General features: G+C 41.8%; 1 protein-coding gene across 1 annotated transcript in view; it reads left to right on the plus strand.

Moving 5' to 3' along the window:
* The window catches only part of cracr2aa (calcium release activated channel regulator 2Aa), a gene marked incomplete at its 5' end in the record, with an annotated part of 78,278 nt that overhangs the window by 29,516 nt on the left and 32,844 nt on the right, over positions 1 to 15,918 (plus strand). Inside the window, 5 exons of the mRNA XM_043708892.1 lie at positions 1,375 to 1,465; positions 1,599 to 1,691; positions 5,749 to 5,936; positions 10,891 to 10,962; positions 12,185 to 12,239. Coding sequence (XP_043564827.1) covers positions 1,375 to 1,465; positions 1,599 to 1,691; positions 5,749 to 5,936; positions 10,891 to 10,962; positions 12,185 to 12,239 — 499 coding nt within the window. The remainder of the gene's footprint in view (positions 1 to 1,374; positions 1,466 to 1,598; positions 1,692 to 5,748; positions 5,937 to 10,890; positions 10,963 to 12,184; positions 12,240 to 15,918) is intronic.

Consider the following 15,918-nt stretch of genomic DNA (forward strand, 5'->3'; position numbering starts at 1 on the left):
TAGCCACACACACAGATGACAAGCAACATGAATTCGACTGGGGCAACACTACTATTATAGGACAAGCCAAACAGAGAACAGCCAGGGAATTCCTAGAGGCATGGCACTCATCCACAGATTCAATCAATAAGCACATCGACCTGGACCCAATATACCGACCACTGCAGCGGACAGCTGGAACTGACAACCGGAAGCGGCAGAGACAAACCACTATAAATGCCGGAGGAAAGATCACAGAAGCGCTTCACAGGAGGCTCCCAAGCCCTGAGGATGTCACCTAGACAGGGAACGAAACGTCTGCAACACAAATTCCCAGCTCGACGAACAAAACCACAACAAGGGGTGTGAATTTTAGATTACATTCAATTGGCCATGATCTTATTCAAGGGGAGAGTAGATTCAAGGAGCTGACTGGTCTACCCCTGTTCTAATTTGTATGTCTATATGTTGGTAAAATGAAATCTTACTGAGGCATATATGATCCTGAGGGAAGGGGGTTTAACAGGATAGATGCTAAGAGGATGTTCACGCTTCATGGAATCTAAAAATCGGGGGCGGGGAGGGGGAGAACTTTGGAATAAGGGGCAGCTATTTAAGACTCTCGTCCCTAGACCTGCAGCATCCTACCTTCTGTCCTCGCACTTATGCCCGGTCGCTAATCACATGAAGACACTTCCAATGGTCCAACTCCCTAAACAACACATGACATCAATTCTCCTTTATCGTCTGCCCCACCTCACTGCCCTCCATTGTTTTCCCATCTGCCCCTTCAGCTTCCTAACTGCTTCTTTGCCCCTGCTCCACCCCATGCTCCTAACTCTGCTCCATGTTTTCTCGCTGTCCCACAGAAACTTCCCTGAGCTGATGTGATCAGATTTCTCAGCCCTGACATTCAAAACTATAAGATGTGAAGTGTTTCTGTTCTTCCTATTTTCTATCGGGTTAATCTCTGTAGTCAGCTATCACCTTGTTGTACTGTGTCCTGCACTTACTAATCACAGCTAGATTGTGCAGTCCATTATCTAAAAAACCTTAAGCAAGGTCAGAACAACCTTTCTTAACACGATAATCTACACAAACTCAACTCTCCTGCACTCCCCAGCATTTGACCAGAGTGTTCGGTAAGAGTTTTGAGGTTGAAACTAAGTTGTGAAAATTCCAATGGGAACTTTGACAAAGAGAATTGAGAAATGGAGTTTGAGAATTTTGTATAATTCGGACTTTCCGCTTGTTTGATATGTTTGATCCTTAGCTCACTGGATCTGACTGTGGGAATTCAGGAAAGTGGCCGGCTGTTCAACTTGAATTACACTTGTTTCATTTACAGCGCAGTTCAGAAATTATAACGCAGGTGAATTTATTGGTTATTTGCAGAAAAGCAGCAGAATACAGTGAAGAAATAAAACATCTTTATAATGAAATGGAGCAACAAATAAAAAGTGAAGAAGATAAAATGTTTCAGAAAGTAAGAACTTTTTATTAAAAATCGTGAAGTTTGAATGATTTCAAATACAGATTTATATATTAATTTCAAAAGGGTATTATAGACATTCTAATTGATTTTATACATGGGGCTTGTCTCTCTTTCATTTGTCCAGAATTCAGATTCGAGGTCACGATGCCAAGAACTGGAATATGTGCTGAGTGTTAAAGAGCAACAGCAGGAAGAACTTATTCAAAATCAAAACAGGGTAAACTGGGTGCACTTTCTAATGTGACTGCAGTACAGCCTTGCTTTGATATTATATCTCCTTGTTCCATAGATCCCCCACCATCGTACTAAACCTCCTCTCTGTTGTCTTCACTCAATCTTTTCTCACTAAACCCATTGGATGTTAGGAGAACAAGAGATGATCTCATCGGATTGTACAAGATCCTGCCAGTCAGGGTGGATGGGAGGGGTGTTAGAAAGCTTGACAGGGTAGATGTTGAGAGGATTGTAGGATAATTAGATTAGATACCCTACAGTATGGAAACAGGTCCTACGGCCCAACAAGTCCACACTGACTCCTCCAAACAGCAACCCACCCAGATCCATTCCTCTATCTTACATTTACCTCTGATCAATGCATCTAACACTATTGGCAATTTAGCATGGCCAATTCACCTGACCTGCACATCTTTGGACTGTGGGAGGAAGCCAGAGCACTCTGAGGAAACCCACGCAGACACGGGGAGAACGTGCAAACTCCACACAGAGTTTGGAGGTAGGAATTGAGCCTGGGTCCCTGGTACTGTGAGGCAACAGTGCTAACCACTGAGCCATCGTGCCGCCCAACTAATCTGGAACTCGAGGGCACAGTTTAAAAATAGAGGGGGTCTCACTTTTAAGATAGAGATGAGGAGGAATTTCTTCTCTGAGAGTCATTAGTGTTAGGAATTTTCTTCCCCGGAGAACAGTTGTTTAATATATTCAAGAGGGAATTAGATACTTTTATGATTCACAAGGAAGTTGAGGGTTATTGGTGACAGGCAGGACAAAGACTCTGTGGGGCAGGTTTGAGGGGCCGAATGACCTGCTCATCCTCCAATTTCTTATGATCTTAATTCTTATGAGCTTATAAAATCCTTCATTATTATAAACACCTTAATCATGTCTGCTCCCAAAATCCTTCATTATTATAAACACCTTAATCATGTCTGCTCCCAATCACTTAAACTGAAGGAAATATAATTAATATGTTAACTTTCTTCAAGACTTAACCCTTACTGCCTGGTAACGTTTCACCACCTCTTCCTGAAGGTGTGGTGCATAATCAAACACACTTATGAGAGATGCCGATACATAACTGAAGCATCCATCCATTATATTTGAAGATCCTTGAAGTTTAGGCCAATATTTATTTTTCACCTTTTTGATTCCAATTTGTCCCACTAGTACTTGGTGCAATTTGTACGTGACCACTAAATTTCTCTTAACATCCACATTTGGTAGCTTCCCTCCATTTTGAAAATCTTTCTTTCCAAGAGAATGGTGTTGCCTTTTCCAAGATTGGATCTCACCACCTCCACCCCCCCGCCCCACTACCACCATCCAACACACATACACACAATTTACTACAGGGTGGTCCTTATCAGTGACACCATGAGAAAGTTCATTGAGGTTATTTAGATATGCTTGACCCTTAAGGAGTCCCTGCAGATTGCCTTTGATTGGCTAATATTTGTGTAACTGTTGTGGCACTGTTTCTCTATTGACAGGCTCTGGTTGCTTCCCCACAGCTTCCCGAAATGTACAGGCCTGCTGTTGCTGCACGTCTCTCTTCCCACTGTTCTTAAACAATAGAGACAGAGGATCCTGGCGCTGTCACGATCTTATAGTATTGGATACAACCTGGGACATCGTGGGTAGATTCATTGCCACCACTCCTTCATTGGTCTAAACCCTTGATAATGTTTTACGCAGAAGATCGGCTTAATCTTAATGAAACAGGAAATATGTTTGTTACATAGTTCTTAATAACTCATTACTTTATATCTAAGATACACAATTATCTCTTGTGAGATAGCAGCCTCAACTTAAGATTTTTGCTTTTCTTCAACTACAGAGTTAATATCCATCACTACTTTAGCTACACGGTATTCCTCACGATGTTGGTAGATGCCTATTAACACATACCTGCTGAAGGGCTTATGCCTGAAATGTTGATTCTCCTGTTCCTTGGGTGCTCCCTGACCTGCTGTGCTTTTCTAGCATCACACCTTTCCACTCTAGTCTCCAGCATCTTTCTCTCTAGATGCCTATTATCATCCTGGTTTTTTTTATTCTTGGTTTAATACTTCACTTTGGGCTTCAAAATTATAAATTACGAAGGAAGGAAGCAATAATGAAACTTTCTTCAGAAGCTATTTTGGAGGGAGTTATAATAGTCTCAAATTAAATATGACAGAAACTAAATGACAGGAACATTGAATAGAAAAGGACAAACTATAATGAGTAGAGCAGAGTGGTAGTAAAGAGAGATCCATTGTTCAGATTTCTTAGTGGCTAAGTGTAATATATTAAAAATGCCATCTCTTATACATTCTTTTTAATTTGAAAGAAGTTATTTTCTCTAGCCACAGTTAGGTGTACAGAACAACCTCAGTCAGCTGAACGTCAATTATATGAAGTTCGGATTGTCTGAACAAGATCTCAAGGTCCCATAAAAACATTATCCATTATCCAAACAATCAATTATCTGAACAATCAGTTATCCAAACAAAACACTCCCCGCCTGTCTCGTTCAGATAATTGAGGTTGTTCTGTATTTTGTTTATTCAAACATATGATTGTATCTGTATCCACTCCAGCCTTTACCAGCAAAATCCAAAATGCTTGATGAAAATGTTTTGCTTGGAAATTTGTTTTTGCTTCAGTTGCTAAAATTTGAAGGTACAGGGACCCTTTTGCTCCAGAGTAGTTCCTTGCTGTCACTGGGTCAAAAGCTTTGCATTCCCTTCCTAACAACCCCAAGGGTTTACCCTACACCCCAAGGCCTGCAGTAGTTCAGGAAGGCACCTCACCATCACCTTCTCAAGGGCAATTGGGTGTGCAATTAGTGTTGTCCCAGCCAGCAACACCCACATTCTGTGAACAACTTGCAAAAACTATTCTTATGATCTGTTCTCAGTTCTTTCCCAAGTCAATTTTTATTGAGTGTTTCTCAAAGAAAAGGTTAGTGCAAAAGGGAAAAATAAATTCCATTTGACTTCAAAGTATATTGAGCTGTGCCACAACCTGTCCTGTCACTTGAACCTTGTAAAATTCATAGATGATCCTGTTAAAGTACAGACATATATTAAGTTAAAAATGTAATGTCGGCCATAAGTGCACAGGTTAGGTGGGCGGCTGAAATCATTGGGGTTAGGTCTGTTTCATTGTGAGAAATGTTGTATATTCCAAATGAGAGCCTATGTCCCTTTATTTATCCCAGTATTTATTCTTTGAGATTGTACTCAAGAACCAGGAGCAGGAGTAGGCTACTTGGCCTGTCATGTCTGCTCCCCCATTCAATAAGATCATGGCTGACCTTTGCTTAAACCCAGCTCCGTTTACCCGCCCATTCACCATAACCCTTAATTCCTTTACTGTTCAAAAATCTGTCTATCTTTGCCTTAAAAACATTCCATGAGGTAGCCTTAACTCCTTCACTGGGCAGGGAATCCCACAGATTCACAACCCTTTGGGTGAACAAGTTCCTCCTCAATTCAGTCCGAAATCTGCCCTCCCTTATTTTGAGGCTATATTCCCTTGTTCTAGTTTCACTTGCCAATGAAAGAAACCTCCATGATTCTGTCTTAACTATTCCCGTCATAATGTTATATGTTTTTATAAGATCCGTCACATTCTTCTAAATTCCAATGAGTACAGTCCCATTTTGCCCCATCTCTCCTCATAAAGCAACCCTCTCAATTCCAGAATCAACCTAGTGAACCTCTTTGCATCCCTTCCAGTGCCACGACATCTCTTCTCAAGTAAGGAGATCAAAACTGTACATAGTACTCGAGGTGTGGCCTTACTAGCACCCACCCTATACAGCTGCAGGTCCACTTATAGCATACTAATGAAATCAGTTAGCAGTTCACTTCAGTGTTCTGCAAACAAAGTTTTACTTTATTTTCTAGGCGTGCATAATGTTAGTAAGGCTCCAGTTGCAGTGTGTGTGAAAGTAAGGCGGTATTAGATTAACCCTGGGCTCACATGTCAGGAGTCCAGCGAAAATGGCCACCTCAGTCTCATTATTTCTTCATGTGGACCCATCTCAGCTGGAGAGACGGTGTGTCGAGCTGCTGAGTGAGAAACAAGAGTCAAAGCTAGAGAATCAGAGGCTACGACAGATGAATGATGAGTTGGAGAAACATCTCCAGAAAGTGAATAATGACCTGCTGGGTGTTCACCGTCAAATGCAGGTACTGGAGGAAGAAACATCTCAACAGCAGGAAGAAAGAGAAATGTAAGTTCCTGCAGCAATAACTACGAGGATCAGTTTTACACTGTAAACTTAAAATGGAGGAAATTATGCTCCAGGTAGTTAGAATTATGAATATTGACATGTGCTTTAATCATTCAGTTATTTGGTCACTGTGCAGTAAACACCATTTTTCAGTTTGTATTACCTTAATTATGTGATTCTATGGAACTCTACTGATTTAATATATTGTTTGTAGCTTTATATCCTAAGAGGTCCTTGTGCAAAATCCAATATTATCTTTTGAGAGAATATATCCTTCATTGTTATAGCAAGGTCAAGAAGTTCCAAACCCAATAAAGAATGTAGATGCAGTTGAAGTAACTTTGGGAGGGTATTACACACATTGCTATTTCACTGTCAAGCTCAGTCAAAAGTTTAATTTGATCTTCCTCAACTGCCCATCTTAGAGAGGCACTGCAAATCTGGTTGTGAAAATGCTTAATGTTGGTTGATAAAGGACTTTTAATCATCATAGAATCCCTCCGAAGGGTATACCACCCAGACCCATTCCCCTGCCCTATTACACTACATTTCCCATGACTAATTTACCTAATCTACACATCCCTGAACAGTATGGGCAATTTAGCATGGCCAGTTCACCTAACCTCCACATCATTGGATTGTGGGAGGAAACCGGAGTACCCGGAAGGGATGCACGCAGACACAGGGAGAATTTGCAAACTCCACACAGACAGTCACCCGAGGCTGGAATCAAACCCAGGTCGCTGGCGCTATGAGGCAGCAGTGCTAACCACTGAGCCACCATGCTGCCCTTTTATTCCATTCTTGCTTGATATAATTGATGGAGCTCTTTGAGGAATTGATGGATAAAATGTTGCAGATGATATTTATAGGGACTTCCAGAAGCTTTTGGCAGCTTGCCACTCAAGAGACTACTGGAAATGATCTAGGGACGAAGAGTAAGGTAAATGTTGCCATTGGAATAATAAGTAAATTGAAAACAAGGAAAGTAGAGTCAAAATTAAGGACAGCTTGTCCAAAAATGTAGAGGCATGTACTGATGTCTCACAAGTTCTGGTTTCTCTCCATGCTTTAAAAATCAAAGGGAGAAATGTCCAGATAATATCAAAACAAGAGACGATGTAAATAATTCTAAGGACCAAAATTAGATATGGGGATTGTTCATAGGTTAGAAGAGTGGCAAAATTATAGAATTCCTATAGTGTGGAAGCAGGCCATTCAACCCATTGAATCCACACCAACCCTTCAAAGAACATCGCACCCAGACCCACTCCATCCATATAACCCTGTATTTCCCGTGGTTAATCCACCCTAGCCTATACATCCCTGACAACTATAGGCATCTTTCTGTGGCCAATCCATCTGACCTGCACATCTTTGAACTATGGGAAGAAACCATGGCACCCAGGGGAAATCCACGTGGACACAGGGAGAATGTGTAAACCGCACATAGACAGTCACTCAAGGCTGGAATCAAACCCAGGTCTCTGGTGCTGTGGTAAGAACTACTGAGCCACTGTGCCACCCTGGTGGATGGAACTCAATATCAGTAAATGTTAGGTGATAAGTTTGGGGTGAAATATTAAATGCATGTGGGAAATGCAGAGAGATTTGGGGAACAAGTGCATCACTATTAAAAGCGATGTTTCAAGTGATTAAGATCTTAAAAGCTTAATGGATTCCTGGGTTAAATGACAAGAGGTATAGAATTTAAAAGTCAAAACGTAATGTTGAATCTGTCTAAAACCTGAGTAGCACTGTATTTGGAGACCATATAGTCTTGGGTTCCATGCTGTTGGAAGGATGTTGGAGCAATGAAGTGGGAATAGTACAGGTTCTGTCAAAAAGCAACACAATAACACTGAAATAAATAGGAAAACATAAGTGGAGGTTTCAACTAAGGAGATAGTGGTAGAAATATGTCCAGTTCTGAATGGATAGGACAGGATAAATGTAAACCAGGGATTTGAATGTTTTAGTGGTTAATGCATCTAAAACAAAACAAAGTGAGGATAGGCTGAAGTGTAAGGTCTCGGACAGAGCTTTGTGATGTTATGGACCAGGCCAGACCCCCTCAAAACATTTCAAGTAAGTAGCCCGGATCCTAACTTTGCTGGTTGTTTTAAGCAGGTGTACAGTGGATATTCCCAGAGGGATGCAGCTGGTCAAACCACTTAGTTTTATCAAATCAGAATTTATTTGCAAGATTACCAAACGAAATGCAAACAAAAGAGAACAGAATATTGAATAACTTAGCCTATCCAAACTTAATGATGCTGTTCCAAATACTTGCAACGATCCCCGTAAACACCCCTTGGCAAAAAAAGGTAAAATCAAACACAGGATCTTGCAGGAGAGAGAGAGAGAGATGGCAGAGAGATTCTGCATGGAACACCACCTTGCATTTAGCTGTTTCTTTGACCAGCAGCCTCAAAGAACTGACTGCTTTCTCTGAACAGGCACACTGCTAAAGCCCAAACCAAACCAGAGAAAAGCTGAGCTGGGAGAACTGGCCTCTCCCCATTCATTGTACAAGTTTTTTTTTTAACTTGAAAGCATTTTTCCTAAGGCAGTATTTGTTAGCTATAATCAAATTGGCCCTAAAACCCATCCAAGCCAGATGTCTCGGCAACTCTGCCTTGTTCAACACTTTTGAAAAAAACCAAGGACAACATAACTTTGTTAAAGGAGCAGCATCATCACAACGAGAATTTGTTTTTGGCTTATCTTTTACTTATTGTTTATTAAAGGAATCCCAAATGAGCAAACAATGTATCGTGCACAAATCCTTTCCTTGCTAGTTAGTTTAATTACAGAATGTGCCATTACACATCTCAACCTGCTACCTACAAACCAACAACCCTTCTCTATTTGTGTTCAAGATAATTAATCAGTCAAGACCCTGTTTATTCTTAACTAATAATGCATATAACATTGACATTGTTCAATGGCTTACGACAGTATTTTGATCAAGTGGATTGTACATGCTGAAAGAAGAGAGAGAATGTGACGGTGGTTAAGTAAATCTGGGTAATAATTCCTTCCTTTAGTTTTCCTTTCATATACTTGATCTGAATGTGGTGATTCCCCACTTAATTTTCAAATTGCCCCGTCATAGACTTAGCAGTGCAGGCAGCAGGAACATAAAGGTTTCATCAATGCATCAGTGTTCCTGGTGTTAACCTGGACTATACAAGTGAACTCCTAGTTTTAATTGTCTCTCTCCAGAAAATGTTGGAAGTGTAGTGGAGGTCCTTCAGCTTCAGTACCTCTTTTCGAATTGTATCCTTTATTTGGTATTGTCTCTCCTCATCCTTCTAGCAAAATGTAGGACTTCTTGCACATCACTGCATTAAATGTCATCTACCACATGTCCAACCTTCTCATCAGTCTGTCTCTGACTTATTGAATCCTTTCACTGTCCTCCTTGCTACTTAAAGTATGTCCAACATTGTGTCATCCGCAGGCTTTGAAACCATGATCTATCCACCAAAGCCTGAATTGTTAATGTGTGTCCAGTAAGACTACTGACACTGAGAGAAACCTCACTTCCTTCAATCACCACACTGTTTCCTATAGCTCAGCCAAACTCACTGATACAATAATAAGGTGCTGCACACAAACAAATTTCAAATGTGAATTGTTTAAAAAGATACTAGTTAAATTGTAAAACAGATCAGTCTCTAGGTTCCATGAGAGATAGCTGGTGGAACCTAATTCCTGTTTGTTAGGATCATACTGGTGATTGGTAGTGAAGCAGTTTTAGATTAGATTACTTACAGTGTGGAAACAGGCCCTTCAACCCAACAAGTCCACACCAACCCGCCGAAGTGCAACCCACTCAGACCCATTCCCTTACACCTAACACTCCGGGCAATTTAGCATGGCCAATTCACCTAACCTGCACATTTTTGGATTGTGGGAGGAAACCGGAGCACCCGGAGGAAACCCACGCAGATACGGGGAGAATGTGCAAACTCCACAAAGAGAGTTGCCTGAGGTGGGAATGGAATCCGGGTCTCTGGCACTGTGAAGCGGTTGTGCTAACCACTGTGCCACCGTGCCGCCCACAGTTGATTTCAAGATTCTGAAAGTTAGCTCACAAACTTGCCTTGTTTCTTTTGTGATGATATGCTGCCCTGCTCGACACAATACTCAGAGCAAGAGACAGCCTTTCTTTACCTGCAATGCATGTAAAAGTAATAGCTGGCCTAAAGCTGTGACCTTCACAGTACATCAGTGTGCACTAACACATCGGCCCAACAATATATTGAGATGAGGGCTAGGGATTTTTCAATTGTTGCGTATTCTTGAGTAAACTTGAGAGGGTAAAACACAAATAAAAACAAAGTATTGGAGACCTAAAATCAAAGCCAGAAGAGCCATACTGGCTTTGAAATGGTAACTCTGTTTCACTCTCCACAAATGTTGCCAGACCTGCTGAGTAGTGCCAGCACTTTGTGTTTTTATGTTAGAGCGTTTTGGCTCAAGTCCACAGTCTGGGATATAACAGTCAGTTTTTGCCTTCAATCCCTTTGTTTTAAGTGTCATTATTTGAAGTTTCGTTCACATTGTACAGGTCTGACATTGCACGGGTTCACACTGTGGCCTTTGGTGCTCAGTCAATTCCGTTTTCAGGATTCACATTATCACCCATTCTTATTTTGAGAGTCTTCTTTAAAGTAACACATGTTTTGTTTAAAAGTACGATATGTCCATCAGTAATTTGGGGTTATGAACTGTTGTCAGGAGTATTGAAAGATTCTGGCCAATGACTTTATCATTTTCAGCAATTCTTTCTTCAATATCCCCATCTAGTCCTGGTGTTTTTTGATTGAAAATAAAGAATGGAAGGCTGCAATTTTAAATTGAGGAAGAGGTAAAACACCTATTGAGATGTAATTTAGTATTTGAAGCTGTTTATTAATATAGCTGAATGATGTATTTTCCTCAGGGAGCTATATCGAGTGACTGAGGGTCTGGAGAGAGAGAAGTTGAGCCTCTGTAAACAGTTAGATCTCCTCAGGTAAGAAATCGATACTGACTCCAATATTAAACTGTGATCATAACTTGTAGTTTATAAAGTCTTGAGACCGCAGGGTGAAAATCAACAATTTCCGGCAAGCTGCCTAACCATTTGTAACTTGGCCACAAGAGATTTGAGTGCTGTGTAAAGAATAAGATTTATTTAGTTTTTAATTAATACTGCGATACAATAGTTGTTTAGAAGTACTGTTATTGCTGAGAAAAGGCACATTTTGTCAAAGCCTTCCACTCATAAGGATGATTCGCAAGAATGCCAAAGTGAAAACAGAACAACCTTTTTAAAGTGGAGAAGAGGAGAGTGTTGATTGGTTGGCAAATGGACTCTGATTGGTAGATATGTATTTTCCATGGCAATGGCACTCATTTTAAAATTTGTTTTGCATGCAACTCCAGCTGTGAAACGTAGTCTCCATAAACTAAAACAAAGACCTGTGGATGCTGAAGATCTGAAACAAAAAAGGGAATTGCTGCAGAAACTCAACAGGTCTGGCATCATCTGTGGAGAGAAAGCACAGTTTATGCTTTGAATCCAGTGACTTTGAACTGATGCTGCCAGACCTGTGTATACATGTAGTGACATGTTAGGTGTAGCAATCCAATTTGAGGTCCCTTCAATCTCTCAATCTCTCGCTATTCTGGTTCCAACATTGGAGAAACCTTAATACTTACAGACAGGCACTTCTTTCACACATTACTTTGTCATATTATTGATCTTGTTAATGTCAGTGGTGCCAATTTTCCACTTAGACTCATTCTTGTTTAACATCTATTGTGATGTATTGAAACTACTATTTTTGTGTGCATCAAAGATGAAAACATAAATCTTAAAAGGGCTTGGTGGAACCACCTATGACTGGACAAAACACAGAAAAAGAAGCTGTGACAGTTGTTAATCTGTGGAACTCAGAAATGTCCACAAAACACCTGCAATCAGCAGTTGAAGCATCTAAGCGTTTGCTAGAATCATCTAAAATATCAATCCATTTGTGTAATTTGGGTAATGAACAGAGTCAAGAAATGTGCAAGATGTCACCAAACATGTCATATATCCTGTAAATTAATTAGGTTTATAACAAATGGTTGGGAATCACAATGTATTTATTCCCATAAATACAGTTCGAGTTTCAGATTGAATATTGGATTTGTCCTCATAGTTTTGAGTAACATTTTATTTCTTGAACTTACATGCAACTATTCTGCAGGGAAATGAATAAACATCTTCAAGAGGAACGAGATATGTCCCTGATGGGTTTTCAGGTGAGTCATTGACTGAAATCTAATACGGATCTGAGTGACGTAGACTAAGGCAGGATTTGTGACAGAACCAGGCAAGAAGTGCAGGGAGGCCTATCTCCATGTTACTACCTCTTCTGTGCATCTATTAGATTAGATTAGATTACAGTGTGGAAACAGGCCCTTCGGCCCAACAAGTCCACACCGACCCGCCGAAGCGAAACCCACCCATACCCCTACATTTACCCCTTACCTAACACTACGGGCAATTTAGTATGGCCAATTCACCTGACCCTGCACATCTTTGGACTGTGGGAGGAAACCGGAGCACCCGGAGGAAACCCACGCAGACACGGGGAGAACGTGCAAACTCCACACAGTCAGTCGCCTGAGGCGGGAATTGAACCCGGGTCTCTGGCGCTGTGAGGCAAATAGTGCTAACCACTGTGCCACCGTGCCGCCCACTCTACTGAGTGGCAAGGTGAGTTGCCCATTAAGAAGGATTGTAAATTGTTAAATGCCTCAATGACAGCACAACTGACCTCATTAATAATCCGCTTCCGACTGTACCAAATGCACTGAGCAAGCTAGACATGACGAGTTCTCGACATGCAAGTGAGAGCAGCTCACTGGCGGCTTTAGCTTGCTCCTTGCTTGATTCTTCCTGTGGGACACTGGGCACCAATGTTACCTGAAAGGAGTACTCAAAGCTTTCACCCCGTGTGATAGATAAATGACAGGGAGCTGATTCACGCTTTAATTAAACAAACCTTTCTTTAACTCCTTAAGTTCCAATACTCAATGTAGAACATACATTTGTTGCAACATTGACTTCTTACTTGGACTAACTTAATTTCAATTCTAACTCACTTCATTTAACCTCACTTTACCTTTAACTTAATTCACATATAACTCTAACTCTGTAGGTTTGGCTTAAAACAATATGAGTTGAAACTTTATTGCTGGAACAGCACAGCAGTTCTAACTCACTTCATTTAACCTCACTTTACCTTTAACTTAATTCACATATAACTCTAACTCTGTAGGTTTGGCTTAAAACAATATAACCCCAATTTGAATGAAATGGCCAACCTTGCTCTTAGTGTAGATCTTGCCTCAATTCTATGTCCCCTCTGAAGATAACTTCAGGGCGCTTAATTACAAAAGTTGATCTCGAGATCTCAAGTCACAACATATCCTGATCGCAGTTTTAACTGAGGTCAGAGTGCAAAATAGCTTGACCAAATTTCCCAGCATGCTTGATTGTAGCTCTTAGCCAGTCACATAACCATTTCTGCTGCTGGCCGCATGACACCAATATCTCAGGTCCGCTCTATAGGCTCAGCCACATGCAGCCCCTGTCCATAGATGTTTGCATCTAACGTACCAATCTCTAAAAACCCTCATGGCACAACTCCATTTAATGTTCTACACTTCAGTGCTTCACCTTAGCAACTATCATCGTAATGTTGCGGCAAGGACACTGTGCATCAGGTACGCACACCCAACTCATGGCTACCTCTGGCCAATTTGCTTGTACCCTTAGCATTCGCTCACACTGAGCCTACATCCCTACCTTGCCTTGCCTTTCTTCTGCTTCTCCCCGCTTAGCCAGAGCTACTAAGCTCACAGACTGCTGTATTTAATACATACACAAAATCCGGAAACTTGTCATGGTTGCCAGCAGTCAAAGGAGATAGTTTCAAGCCCTTGAAACTGTCAGTCAGTCACTGGGGACAACGTAGACAGAATGCTTTCCACTTGAAATGTAAAGAGCTAAATGTTAGGGGGAACATTACCCACCATGACTCTTTCTGCCTTATTAGGGGCTGCTTTCCTCCTGGAATGGGAGCAAGGCAGATGTTAAAGGAGATGAGGGTAGTGGCACACCTGTTAGTTTTGGTGCAGATGGGGATGTGTCCCGAGTGAGAGTACGCAGCACTGAGGACATGCAGGGTTAGTGGTATCAGGGAGTTGGGATGCGTGACAGTGAGTGAGGGAAGATGTTGTGAGCAATAGTGAGAGAAATGCGTTTTTGATGGGGGGTGGTTACAATAGCAGAGGTAGAGTGAGTGTGAGGGAGCAGAGAGAAGACTCACGGTGGTGGATTGGAGGAGATCACACACCTTCTTCCTCCAGTGCTGGTGTTCTTTCAGACCTCAATTGTCTGGGTGGCACCCTCGGACCAGGCTGGCACGGTCTGATGTTTTGGCCTCCACTGCTGGCCTCAGGGGGAATGAGGAATCTCTCCCCATGCACCATTACCCTGTCCAGCTGAAGGTCAGGTTCCTGCCCGTAATGTGGGGCAGCGATATGCCCTGTCAGCCATGTCTGGTGAAAAAGGCAGGATCCATGGATAATGGCATTTTAAAGATGGTACCAGTGCCTGGGATGCCAGTCAATTCTGGGATATCTCCGCAGTGACAGATTGTTCTGGGAAGAGCATGTGATTTGATGGAGGTAAAATCAGCCAACAGGTATGATTGAATTGAGTTGAATTCATTGTCACGTGTACTGAGGCACAGTGAAAAACGTTATCTTGCAAGCAATACAGGCAGATCACAGAGTTAAGTAACATAGATAAGTAAATAATAAGTAAACAGCAGCAAAAACAAAAACACAGGTACAGGCAAATGCTAGGAGTTTGTGAGTCCATTCAATATTCTAACAACAGTAGGGTAGAAACTGTTTTAAAATCGGCTGGTGCGTGTGTTCAGTCTTCTGTAGCTTCTCCCTGATGGTAGCGGTTGTAGAAAAACATTGCCAGTGTGGGATGGATCTTTAAGAATGCTGGCGGCCTTTCGTTGACAGCGGGCCTGGTAGATGGATTCTATAGATAGGAGGTTGGCCTTTGTGATTGTCCAGGCCGAGTTCATCACTCTCTGTAACCATCTCTGATCTTGAATTGTACAGTTGCCAAACCAGGGAGTGATACACCCAGACAGAATGCTCTCGATGGCGCACCTATAAATGTTGGCAAGGATCTTCGCTGTCATGCCAAATTTCCTCAGCTGCCTGAGGAAGAAGAGACGTTGTTGGGCCTTTGTAACCAGTGTGTCCACATGAAGAGTCCAAGAAAGCTGGATGTGGATGTTCACCCCCAGGAGCTTGACACTCTCCACTCATTCGACCTCTGTGCTGTAACTGTGTAGGGGGGATGAGTCACATCCCGCTGAAAGTCGATAATGATAGGGGCAGACAGGAGGTTAATAAGAAAAATTTGGTAAAAGAAAGCTCACCAAAAAGCCTTCCAAAAACCCAATGCAACTGTCACTTAGCCAATAAATTGGTAAGATTCAGCCCATTGCCTTTTTCCTTTCAGTGTCCTTTAGTGTTGTGGTTCTGTTCGCCGAGCTGGGAATTTGTGTTGCAGAGTCGGTATATTGGGTCCAGGTTGATGTGCTTATTGATTGAATCTGTGGATGAGTGCCATGCCTCTAGGAATTCCCTGGCTGTTCTCTGTTTGGCTTGTCCTATAATAGTAGTGTTGTCCCAGTCGAATTCATGTTGCTTGTCATCTGCGTGTGTGGCTACTAAGGATAGCTGGTTGTGTCGTTTCGTGGCTAGTTGGTGTTCATGGATGCAGATCCATTGAGCAAAACCAATGTAGTGTACAAACTCCCATGCAAGGACAGCACAAAACACTACATAGGACAAACAGGAAGACAGCTAACGATCCACATCCATGAACACCAACTAGCCA

Source organism: Chiloscyllium plagiosum, chromosome 19 (genome assembly GCF_004010195.1).
Source record: "Chiloscyllium plagiosum isolate BGI_BamShark_2017 chromosome 19, ASM401019v2, whole genome shotgun sequence".
In the NCBI taxonomy this organism is placed as follows: Eukaryota; Metazoa; Chordata; class Chondrichthyes; order Orectolobiformes; family Hemiscylliidae; genus Chiloscyllium; species Chiloscyllium plagiosum.